The sequence below is a fragment of the Loxodonta africana genome, chromosome X, assembly GCF_030014295.1.
Source record: "Loxodonta africana isolate mLoxAfr1 chromosome X, mLoxAfr1.hap2, whole genome shotgun sequence".
Taxonomy (NCBI): Eukaryota; Metazoa; Chordata; class Mammalia; order Proboscidea; family Elephantidae; genus Loxodonta; species Loxodonta africana.
This window is the reverse complement of record NC_087369.1, coordinates 82006301-82019249: the sequence shown is the minus strand read 5'-3', so window position 1 is coordinate 82019249 and position 12949 is coordinate 82006301. Positions and strand designations below refer to the sequence as shown.

Sequence of the window (12949 nt, the reverse complement as noted above, 5' to 3'; positions counted from 1 at the left end):
CTGATGCCCTAAATTTGGACTTCTAGCCTACTAGACTGTGAGAGAATAAACTTCCATTTGTTAAAGCGATCCACTTGTGGTATTTCTGTTACAGCAGCACTAGATGACTAAGACACCGAGTGAAAAAAAAAAAAGCAATCTCAAAAAGATACATACTGTATGATTCCGTTTATATAACATTCTCAGAATGATAAAATTATGGAGATGGAGAACAGATAATGGTTGTCAGGGTTTGGAGATGGTGGAGGTGAGGAAAAGAGTGGTTGTGACTATAATGGACTAGCACGAGGGAGATCTTTGTGGTCCTGGAACAGTTCTGTATCTCGATTGTGCTGGTGGTTACACAAATTCACACATGTGATAAAATTGCATAGAACTATATACAAACACAAGAAGCGCAGTGGTGCAGTGGTTAAGCTATCAGCTGCTAACCAAAAGGTCAGTGGTTCAAACCCACCAGCCTCTCCAGGGGAGAAAGATGTGGCAATCTGCTTCCATAAAGATTTACAGCCTTGAAAACCCTATAGAGTCTCTATGAGTCAGAATTGACTTGACGGCAGTAGGTTTGGTTTTTTGGGTATACCTATATGTGTATATATATATACGGAAACACACACACAAATGAGTGCACATAAAATCGGTGAGATCTGAGTAAGGTCTGTGAATCGTACCAATGTCAATTTCCTGGTTTTGATACTGAGCGATAACTATGTAAGATGTTACCATTTGGAGAAACCTGGTGAATGGTACGTGGAACCACTCTGTACTATATTTTTACAACTACCTGTGAATCTATAATAATTTAAAAATAAAAAGTTAAGTACCAAAAAAAGGAATGAACTATTGATACACCCAAAAATTTACACAAATTTCTAAGGTATTATGATGTGTGAAAGAGACTAATCTCAAAACACCTGATTCCATTTACTTGACATCCTCAAAAAGACAACACTATAATGATGAAGAGATTAGTGTTTGCCAGGGGTTGGAGTGGGGGAGGATTGACTTCAAAAGGATAAGAGATAGCAGGAGGGAATTTGGGAGGAGTGGAGCTGTTCTGTGTCATGAATCTGTACGTGTTTTAAAAAAATCACAGAACTGTACATTTAAATAAAAGTCAATTTACTGTATGTTCATTAAAAAAACTAGATAGGAAAATGAGTAGTGGTTTGTTTCTTCTTCCTTCTTCCATTCATTCATTTATTCAGCCATTTACTGAGCACCTACTATGTATAAGGCAGTGTGATAGACTTTGGGGATCAAATGAAAGCCAGGCAGCCCCTGCCCCATGGAACATTCTTCTTGTTTCAGAGAAGAAGTGGTCAGTATGGTTTGGAGCCAAGTTTTCTACTGGGGGAAGTAGGGCAAGGAGAAGACTGGAGAGAGACCAAGTGAGCAAACTTTTCATTAGCTGGTGCCAGCCCTGTAAGGTTTCAAGTGATCACTTTTCCCTCAAAGACTCTTTGGACTGAGAGCAGGCGAAAACTTTCAATTCACACTTTATAGGTACTCACAAGAGAAAATGCTAGGAGGGTTGTGCCCTGATAAGGAGGGAAGAAAGGTTGCGGGATGGGAGATTTGGCATAGTCTGTAAAGCGTGAACTCTGAAAAATATTACCTTAATTTTTGTGTGGATGTGGCTTAAAATAACCATTTATTTATTTCATGATTTTGTGGATTGGCAATTGGGCTGGGCTCAGCTAGGCAGTTCTTCTGCTAGTTTTGACTGAATTCATCCAGCATCTGCAGTCAGCTGGCAGTCAATGGCTTCACTCACATGTCTGGTGGTTGGCTGGTCGTGGCTAGAATGACAGGGGTAACTGAGCCATATGTTTCTCATCGTCCAGCAGGCTAGCCTGGGCTTGTTCATATAGTGGGATCACAGGGTTCCCAAGAGCAACAAGAGAACAAGCTCCAAAATGGAAGTGCTTTTTTTTTAAAAAAGTGTTATTGAGGTGTAATTCACATATGTTACCTGAATTTGAATTTTGTTTTCTCCCCTGTTTACAGGGAATCTGAAGCATGTGGTCTAGTTGAAAAAAAGAGATCAGGTTTCCAGAGCTGAGGATCAGTGCCTGTAATGAAGACAGCGTGTTTATGTGAACAGTTTGTGGAATTTGTGACTGCAGGGGAAATTTGGAAGAAATTACTTCCTGAAGATTTTCAAGGGGCACCAAGTGGCAGCTGACAGGCACCCCAGAGCCCTCAACTAGGCCTAAGGGAAGAGGGAGATTTCCAACATTTAAAGTGGTTATTTAAAAACACACATACAAATGCAGTTTTTAATCTTTGAAATTAATTTTTAACGTTTGAAATTTATTTTCTTAAGGCAGATCAGAAGCTGAAGGACAACAAGCAGCTTTGGTCACCAGCTGGGTGGGGGGAGCAGTTGCCATAGCTGAGAGGCAGGGTTTGGCCCTGGGAGAGGGGAGCTGGTCAGCAGACTGGAAGGTGGGGAGTAGTCCACTTGTGTTGTTTTTAAGGGTTATGTATCCATTTTGTTTTTTAATAAAATGTTTGAAAACTTATCTCTTTGTCCCGTTGTCCTCATTTTAAACCGCAGCTAATACACAGTTTTGAACTTTTCCTCTTGCTGAAATACCAAGAATAACTCTGATGCTTCCACACTCTGCTCTGCCCAGCCTGGGAGACAAACCCTGAGTGCTAGACTCGTTAGGGAACCAGCGTGTCTCTAGCTCAAGTCCTGGGGACAGAGTGCCAAGCTTTGTCCAGCACTGGGGCCTTTCAGTGGGAAGTTGCATGGGAATGCATGTTCCACAGCCAAGGAGAAAATATTGCTGGTACCCTGGAAGGAGCTGTCCCAGCCCAGGGAGGGGCTTAGGGATGGGAGGGGCAGGTGACATGTCAGATCTAAGAGGGGCATTTTGATAGATGGAAAGGCTATTTTCCCATCAGGTGTAGATAATCAGTACACATGATAAAAATGGGAAACAATTGTGATGTGTTAAATACTGGTTGCCACTGATCCCATGTGTGTCAGAGCACAACTGTGCTCCAAAGAGTTTTCAATGGCTGATTTTTTGAAAGTAGATCACCAGGCCTCCTTCTGAGGCACCTCTGGGTGGACTCGAACCTCCAACCTGTTGGTTAGGAGCCTAGTGCATAACCATTTGCAACTTAGGGGAGATAAAGATGGAAAATGAGAATTAGGAATAACGAGAGAGATGGGAAAGAAGAAGGGATAGCCAATATTTTCTGAATATTCATGGGACCTAGATAAGAGGTAAGGGCACAGCCCTGTCCTGGCCTCCTAGGAGCTCACAGACAAAGGAAGGAAGGAGGAAAAGGACCAGATCACATGTTTCAAACTCTGTTAGCAACATGAACCCAGAGTTGTGGGTGCACTGAGGAGGGAGTAACTCATCCCACTGGGGCAGGCATCCTGGAGATATCCAAAGGGAATGATGTCTGAGTTGAGTCTTATAGGGTGAGTTGTATTTCTCCAGGCCTCAGAGTTGCAGCCCTGGTTAAGTTGGTGCAGTGGCTAAGAGCTCCGCTGCTACTCAAAAGGTCGGCAGTTCAAGTCCACTAGCTGCTCCTTGGAAACCTTATGGGGCAGTTATACTTTGTCCTATAAAGACACTATGAGTTGGGCTCAACGGCAATGAGTTTGGTTTTTCTTGGAGCAGGGGAAGGGCATTCTTCAGAAGGGAGTGGGCAAAGACTTGAACATGTCACAGGATGAGAACAGCAAAGCTTTTCTTAAACAGCATCAGAAGCCTGGTTGGCTAGGAATACCAGTCACTTCAAATGTACATTATTCTAATTATACACTCTCTGTTTAAGGGCAGGTTTACTTATACCAAAAAGACCTATTGCTGGAGAGTCCATTCCAACTCATAGTGACCCTATAGGACAGAGTAGGACTGCCCCATAGTGTTTCCAAGGAGCGCCTGGTGGAGTCAAACTGCTGACCTTTTGGTTATAGCAGCTGAACTCCTAATCACTATGCCACCGATGTTTCCTATACCAAAAAGAAGGATAAAAAAAAGCGGGGGGGGGGAGCTGAATGAGGCAGTTCAGGGTCGGGGGAGGCTAGAGAAGCTGCCAAATGGGATCTTGCAAAAGCCTGTGAGGGACCATTTGCCAAGGTTTTTGGTCTCAAATTCTTGACCTAGCCCTGTTTAGGCTTCCCTAAACCAATACTCTTTAGGAGACCTAGTCCCATAACAGTCGCTCAAACTCTAGTGAAGATCCCAGCCCAGAGGGGCAGCCACCTGCTAAAGGGTGGTAAATACCGGCACTCTATCTTCCTTTCAGTGGGAATGGACCTGGGCAAACTTGGGGTCCGAGGGGGAAAGCGGAAGAAGGAGCCAGGATGCCAGAGGAGCCCTTTTCCACTTAGCAGCTAGTGCCACCTTCTCGTCTCCATGGCTGACACTGCCTGTCTCAGCCCCAGCTCTTGCCTCAGCTCTGGTCCAAGAAGTACCACAGCAAGCTGTTGAACTGACCCTCCGCTGGGCTTCCCAGAGGGTAGGCCTGTCTCTGAGAGAGGATGCCACCTCAATGGCCTTCAGGATTCCTTTTCATTTGATTCTTGTTGAAAACATTAGGCTAAAGAAAAAAAAAACATAAATCTAGGAAAAATTTTGAATTAAAAAATTAAAATTGAAATACCTTAATTGTGAGCACAGCCGCAAAAAAACAAGCAAGACAGAGTAAGAGTTGCTCTGCTCAGTATAATTGCTTAAAGGAAAAAAAGACTAAAAGGAAATACACCAAAATACTAAGCAACATGGGCTTTTGTGGGGGAGGAATGCATAAGGATGGTTTATTTTTCTTCTTTCTACTTTTCGATATTTTCCAAATTTTCTCTAGTGCACACGTCTTACTTTTATAATTGGAAAAATAATTAAAAAAAAAAAAAATTGATGGGAGGGAGGGAAAGGGGGGAATTCCAGACCAAAGTATGTTCAAGATACCCCCTGTTTGTGCTCAGACCCCCAACAGGCCTCAGAGCTGACCTGGAAATAGGCCAGGTTGGAGGTCTGTTTTACAATTCACTGGATTCTACAATGAACCATTTCTACAAGTGATGGGTTTTTTTTTTTTTTTTGCTGAGGAGGGGACCAGAGAGGGTCTTTTTGGATAGGCTGGTTGGAGGGCAGGGTAAATCTTCCCAGTGTGAACTGCCCTCCCTTCAGGAAACAGCTGCTACCTCCCAGGTACCAGCAAATAACAGCCATAATAACCATAATAATAACAGTAGCAAGCATTGGAATTCATCCCATTTACAAATCGCTTTCATTTATGTCACTATCTACCCTGCTGGGTGGGTATTATCATGTCCACTTTACAGCTCAGAAAACCAATGCTACAGGCTGTGAAGTAACTTGCCCAAGACAGAGACAGGAAGCAAACCCAGCTGGAACTGAAAGTTCCTTCACTTTTTTCACTATCCCACACTAGTGCCACTAGAATATTTTTAAACTCTGACTTTGGAGTAAACAACTTTCTTATCATTTCCAAAGTCCACGCTGGACCAAGCCACACGCTGCTCTGGGGCCTCCACCACACAATGACAGCATTAATTAGTTGTGTATTCTTCAGCAAGTTACTCAACCTTTTTGGGTCTTGGTTTCCTTACACACAAAATGGGGTGAATAATTCTTGTACTTCATGAGCTGCTGTGAGTGTTTGATGAGTTATTAAAGATGGAAGCACTTTGAAAAGAGTCTAAAGCATTGTGTACATGAGAATCTGCCAGGAAAATGGGCTGGGAAACACCTACCTCTGAGGAAAACCCAGTACTTCCAGGAGACCTGCAAGCCTCTGCTGTCTCCAAGACACTTAAAGGGTCAGAGAGACCATGAGAGAAGTTCATACTGTGTCTACAGCTGAAGGGTTAAGAAAATAGCCATTAAAAAGGAATATATACATGGTTTTTTTTTTTTATATATACATGGTTATGCACGAAACATTATTGACGCACAAAACGTCTTTGAGAAGATACGCACCAAACTGGGACACCTTGGTTGCTCCCAGGCAAGGGAACCAGGTGGCGGACGGCAAGGGAGTGAAAGAGACTTATACTATATATCTTTTTGTACCTTCTTGATTTTTTAAACCATATGAATGTATTACCTAGTCCCAAAAAAATACATAAATATAATTTAAATTTTTTTTAAGCTAACAGAAAAAGCCCAAGCCATTTTACCTTTGGGAAGAGTGGAGCTGCCTCTGCTACATTCATTTATGAACTGTCATAGAGAGAGCAGTATATTTCCAATTCTGTATTTAAATACTCTTCATGAGAAAAGAAAATATTGTCATTCAACAAAAGATAAAAGGAAAAAAGAAAGAAGGAAGAGAAGAAGGAAAAAGAAGACGAAAACTACCAAATCTATTTTGACATCTCTAAGCCCCTACAGAGAAAGCTTCTGCAGCCCCTTCTCCTCTAGCATTCACCAAGGGTAGATCCCCAAACCTCCTACTCAGGGCTGGGCCCAAAGTTGGCCAGTAGTGCCTTGGCATGCAGCATAGCCATATCTACATCAGACTGTCTGGATTCAGTCCCATCCCTGCCACTCATTAGCTGTGTGACCTTGGCCAAGTAGCTTGCCCGCTCTGACCCTTAGTCTCTTCATCTATCAAGTGGGGATAATACCAGTACCTACCTCATGGGATGTTTGTAAAGGGCCAAAAGGATAATGAAGAAAAGCACTTAGAAGAGTACACGTTAGATATCGGTATCAGACACTGTTCCTTCTCTGAATACTTCAAGGTGAACATTTAGTCAGTTTCACTGTTATATTGCCAGTGCCTGGTAATATATACTGGTAGTGTTCAATAGGGGAACCAGGGATATCATGCTGATGTCAGGTGGATCCTGGCTGAATGCAGAGAATACCACAAGGATGTTTACCTGTGTGTTATTGACTATGCAAAGGCATTCGACTGTGTGGATCAGGACAAGTTATGGATAACATTGTGGAGAATGGGAATCCTGGAACACTTAATTGTGCCCATGAGGAATCTGTACATGGATCAAGAGGCAGTCGTTTGAACAGAATGAGGGGATACTGCATGGCTTAGAGTCAGGGCAGGTGTGCATCAGGGTTGTATTCTTTCACCATACCTATTCAATCTGTATGCTGACCAAATAATCCGAGGAGCTGGACTATATGAAGAAGAACGGGGCATCAAGATTGGAGGAAGACTCATTAGCAACCTGCTTTATGCAGGTGACACAACCTTGCTTGCTGAAAGTGAAGAGGACTTGAAGCACTTACTTAATCGAATGTGGAAATTATAGAACGATATCATTAATATCACACGCAAGCAAAATCTTGCTGAAGATCATTCAAAAACAGCTTCGACAGGGATCTGCCAGAAATTCAGGCCGGTTTCAGAAGAGGACTTGAAGCCAGGGATGTCACTGCTGATGTCAGATGGATCCTGGCTGAAAGCAGAGAATACCAGAAGGATGTTTACCTGTGTTTTATTGACTATGCAAAGGTATTCAACTGTGTGGATCATAACAAACTATGGATAACACTGTGAAGAATGGGAATTCCAGGACACTTAATTGTGCTTATGAGGAACCTTTACATAGGTCAAGAGGCAGTTGTTCGGACAGAACAAGGGGATACTGATTGGTTTAAAGTCAGGAAAGGTGTGCGTCAGGGTTGTATTCTTTCACCATACCTATTCAATCTGTATGCTGAACAAATAATACTAGAAGCTGGACTCTATGAGGAAGAACAGGGCATCAGGATTGGAGGAAGACTCATTAACAACCTGCGGTATGCAGATGACACAACCTTGCTTGCTGAAAGTGAAGAGGACTTGAAGCACTTACTGATGAAGATCAAAGACCACAGCCTTCAGTATGGATTGCACCTCAACATAAAGAAAACAAAAACCCTCACAACTAGACCAATGAGCAACATCATGATAAATGGAGAAAAGATTGAAGTTGTCAAGGATTTCATTTTACTTGGATCCACAATCAACAGCCATGCAAGCAGCAGCCAAGAAATCAAAAGAAGCATTGCATTGGGCAAATCTGTTGCAAAGGACCTCTTTAAAGTGTTGAAAAGCAAAGATGTCACTTTAATGACTAAGGTGCGCCTGACTCAAGCCATGGTGTTTTCAATCCCCTCCTATGCATGCGAAACCAGGAGAAGGAATAAGGGAGACCAAAGAAGAAGAATTATTGCCTTTGAATTGTGGCATTGGTGAAGAATATTGAATATACCATGAACTGCCAAAAGAACAAACAAATCGTTCTTGGAAGAAGTACAACCAGAGTGCTCTTTAGAAGCAAGAATGGTGAGACTATGTCTCATATATTTTGGACATGTTATCAGGAGGGATCAAAACCCCTCGAAAAGGCTACCGTGCTTGATAAAGCAGAGGATCAGTGAAAAAGAGGAAGACCCTCAACGAGAAGGACTGACACAGTGGCTGCAACAATGGGCTCAAGCATGGCAATGATTGTAAGGATGGCGCAGGGCAGGGCAGTATTTCCTTCTGCTGTGCATAGGGTTGTTATGAGTAGGAATTGAGTCGACGGCACCCAACAACAACAATAGTGTTCAATATGTTGTTGTCATTAGTTGCAGTTGAGTCAATTCTGACTCATGGCAGCCCCATGTATACAGATAAAAATTGCTCCATAACGTTTTCAAGGCCGTAAACTTTCAGAAGCAGAGTGCCAAGCCTAACTTCTGAGGAGCCTCTGGGTGGGTTCAAACTGCCAACCTTTTAGCTAGTAGTCAAGTGATTAAACATTTGTGCCACCCAGGGAGCCTAGTGCTTGATACATATATCGTATGGAATGGTGGAATGATGTAATGAGACAAAGCAATGCCTTATATTCTGGGTATTATGGGACACAGAGAATGCACAGGCAATCTAGGCCGGGGTAATCAGGAAGACTTCAATGAGGCAATGATACTCAAGTTCAATCTTGGGCCAGATGTGATGGTGGGGGAGGGGGGACATTCCAGGCAAAGAGACTAGCATGAATAAAGGTAAGAAGGCATATTAAATTTGTGGGAAGCTACAAGCAGTTCAATGTTCCTGGAACATAGAATATTAGACAGTATTCAAGCAAAACACTTTAAAAAGATGTTTTTGAGACAATAGGGGAAATTTGAACATGGGTTAGGTAATGTTAACAAATTATTGGTACGGCAAAATGGTGGAGTAGGCAGCTCCAAGCCCTCATCCTACTACAGAAGCATCAAAAAACAAGGAGAAACTGTCATAACCAACATTGTCAGAATTCTCAGAAAAAGGAACAAAGTGAACACCGAATAAAGAAAAAAAAAAAGAACCTTCAAAACAGTAGGGAACCTTTGGAGCTTTTTTTACTTACCTGTACCCCACCCCCTCCCCAGCTCAGTGGCAACAATCTTCAAAATGACAGCCCATGTTTCCAGCAAGGGAACCTGGTCCCTGGTGCCCGAGGGAACACAGTAGACTTTATTTGTGTATTATTGTCTGTTCTAACCTGTCTGGTGACTCCCTCAAGGACTGACTCAAGGCACTCATAACTCTTTTGCCTATCTCAGAACTCATTCAGGATAGAAAAATGGCAGGCATTGCTCAAAAACATTGTAAGGCAACCAATCAACTCGTAGTCAGTTACCTGGGGCAAAAGCATGTGATTGAGATATACGATAAATCACCTAACACCTGGGAGGAAAAGCTGGAGGGAGAATTCCTGTGGGAAATTACGAGGCACATGCACAGAAAAGAACCCAGAAAATCCTAAACTTTCACCTTGGGCTGATCTCTAGGCTCAGTGTAAGTCTGGCTAAGCGTTGAAGAAGTGCACAAGCACAGAGCCAATCTAAAAAGACTAGGAAAGATGTTTTTGTTGTTGTTGATTTGTTTTTGTTTTATGTTTTTTTATTTTGCTTTGTTTTATTTTTTATTCAGTTCTTGGCATTCAAGGAAATATCTGTCAAAACAGTAGCTGAGCACAAGCTAAAAAGAACAGACTTCAGTGACCACACATGGCAGGGAAGACAGTCTTTGCAAAAAACATAGTTTGGAAAAGTCACTGAACAAACAGACTACTACAGCCCTCAACAATCAAAATCAACAGCAAACGGTGGGGAAGGTGGATAATTTGATTTCCAGAGTTACTACCTTATAATATTCAAATGTACAGGTTTCAATAAGAAATCACAAAACATACAAAGAAATATGAAACGATGGCCCATTTAAAGGAACAAAATAAAGTGACACAAACCATCTCTGAGGAAGCCCAGGCATTGGACTTACTAGACAAATACTTTAAAACACCTGTCTTAAATATGTTCAGTGAGCTAAAGAAAAGCATGGACAGAAAATAAAGGAAACCAGGAAAATGAACTATGAACAAAATGAAAATATCAAAAAGAAGATACAAATTATAAAAAGAAACCAAGCAGAAATTCTAGAGCTGAAAAGTAAAATAATTGAAATGAAATTTTTGCTGGAGGGGTTGAAAACGAATTTGAGCAGGAAGAAGAAAGAATCAGTGAACTTGAATATGTTGTTGTTGTTGTTGTTGTTAGGTGCCATGGAGTCGGTTCCTACTCATAGTGACCCCATGCACAACAGAACGCAACACTGCCCGGTCCTCAGCCATCCTTACAATCGTTGTTATGCTTGAGCTCATTGTTGCAGCCACTGTGTCAGTCCACCTCGTTGAGGGTCTTCCTCTTTTCTGCTGACCCTGTACTCTGCCAAGCGTGATGTCCTTCTCCAGGGACTGATCCCCCCTGACAACATGTCCAAAGTATGTAAGACGCAGTCTCACCATCCTTGCCTCTAAGGAGCATTCTGGCTGCACTTCTTCCAGGACAGATTTGTTCATTCTTTTGGCAGTCCATGGTATATTCAATATTCTTCACCGACACCACATTTCAAAGGCTTCAATTCTTCGTCAGTCTTCCTTATTCATTGTTCAGCTTTCACATGCATATGATGCGATTGAAAATACCATGGCTTGGGTCAGGCGCACCTTAGTCTTCAAGGTGACATCTTTGCTCTTCAACACTGTAAACAGGTCCTTTGCAGCAGATTTGCCCAATGCAATGCGTCTTTTGATTTCTCGACTGCTGCTTGCATGGCTGTTGATTGTGGATCCAAGTAAAATGAAATCCTTGACAACTTCAATCTTTTCTCCATTTATCATGATGTTGCTCATTGGTCTAATTGTGAGGGTTTTTGTTTTCTTTATGTTGAGGTGCAATCCATACTGAAGGCTGTGGTCTTTGATCTTCATCAGTAAGTGCTTCAAGTCCTCTTCACTTTCAGCAAGCAAGGTTGTGTCATCTGCATACCGCAGGTTGTTAATGAGTCTTCCTCCAATCCTGATGCCCCGTTCTTCTTCATATAGTCCAGCTCCTTGGATTGTTTGTTCAGCATACAGATTGAATAGGTATGGTGAAAGAATACAACCCTGATACATACCTTTCCTGACTTTGAACCAATCAGTATCCCCTTGTTCAACCTGACTATAGGATGATTGATATTTTTGAGCCTTAGGAGGAAAAAAGGAATGAGGAAAAGTGAACAGAGCCTAAGGGACTTGTGGCATACCATCAAGCAGGCCAAATTATGCATCACTGGAGTCCCAGAAGTTGAAGAAAGAAAGAAGGGGGCAGAAACAATATTTGAATAAATAATGGCCAAAAACTTCCCAAATTTGGTGAAAGACATGAATCTACACATTTTGGAAGTTCAACAAACTCCAAGTAGAATAAACTCAAAGAGATCCACACTGTGACACATTATAATTATACTGTTGAAAGACAAAGGCAAAGAGGATCTTGAAAGCAACAAGAAAGAAGTGACTCCTTATATGCAAAAGATTCTCGATAATATTAAAAGCCAAATTCTCATCAGAAACAATGGAGCCAGAAGGCAGTGGGATAACATATTTAAAGTGCTGAAATGAAAAACATTGTCAAACAAGAATTCTATATCTGGCAAAAGTATTCTTCAAAAATGTGGGAAAATTAAATGTGGTACATACATACAATGGAATACTACTCAACCAGTAGAAGAAACAAAGTCTTGATACATGCTACAAAATGGATGGAGCTTGAAGACATTATACTGAGAGAAATAAGTCAATCACAAAAGGCCAAACATTGTAAGACCTCACTTATATAAAAAGACAAAAACAGACAAATGTATAGAGATCAAAGTTTATTAGTGGTTACAAGGGGCAGGAGGGATGGGGAAAAGGGGGGTTATTGCTTATGGAGTACTGAGTTTCAGTTTACGATGATGGAAAAATCACATTGATTAACAGGTATGGTTGCACAGTGATTAAAGTAATTGCTGTCAATAAGTTAAAAATCCTGGCTGCAGCCATGCCCAAGGCCACGCCTTCACTGCTGCCAGTGCCCAGCAGGGACTGTGACCCCGACAGGCCAAATGGCAGGACCTTTTTGGCTTGGGGTGCGGGGGCATGAGGAACTAGAGGGACACTTCCTGCAACTGAGTCATTCTTTGTCCACAACATGCCCTGGGCATCTGCTCTCTCTTAGCCAGTGCTGGGGCATCAGTGGTGACCAGAAGCCCTTCTCTGACCTCACAGGGGCCAACAGAGCCACTAACTGGCAGTGACAGCCCATAGGGGTCAGGCCCATACAGGAGGGGCCTGGTACTTCATGCTGGGGGGTGTGTGAGAGGGCTTCCTAGAGAAGGGGTGTATGAGGAGCCGGATGCTCTGAGCTGAGAGGACAAGGGTGCTCTGGGCAGAAGGAACGTCTGTACAGTTGGGGGAGGGAGAAGAGGGCCAGGCCTGCAGGGCCACCAGGCAGCTGAGGGCAATGGGGGCCCCTGGGGAGGGTGAACTAGGAGGGCCTAGTAACCTTGGTGATACGTCTCATGAGCACAGGGGACCCTGGGCAGAACCAACCCCACACCAGGCAGCACAGAACACACAAGCCCCAAGGGTGCTGAGTTTCCATGA

The 12949-nt window shown here is 42.7% G+C and overlaps 1 protein-coding gene across 1 annotated transcript in view; it reads left to right on the top strand.

The window, feature by feature from the left end:
* Positions 1-2506, top strand: part of HDAC8 (histone deacetylase 8) — a 307901-nt gene extending 305395 nt beyond the window's left edge. Inside the window, exon 11 of the mRNA XM_003412724.4 lies at positions 2011-2506. Within this exon, the coding sequence (XP_003412772.1) occupies positions 2011-2033 (23 nt within the window). The 3' untranslated portion in view covers positions 2034-2506. The remainder of the gene's footprint in view (positions 1-2010) is intronic.
* Positions 2507-12949: the final 10443 nt, after the last annotated feature.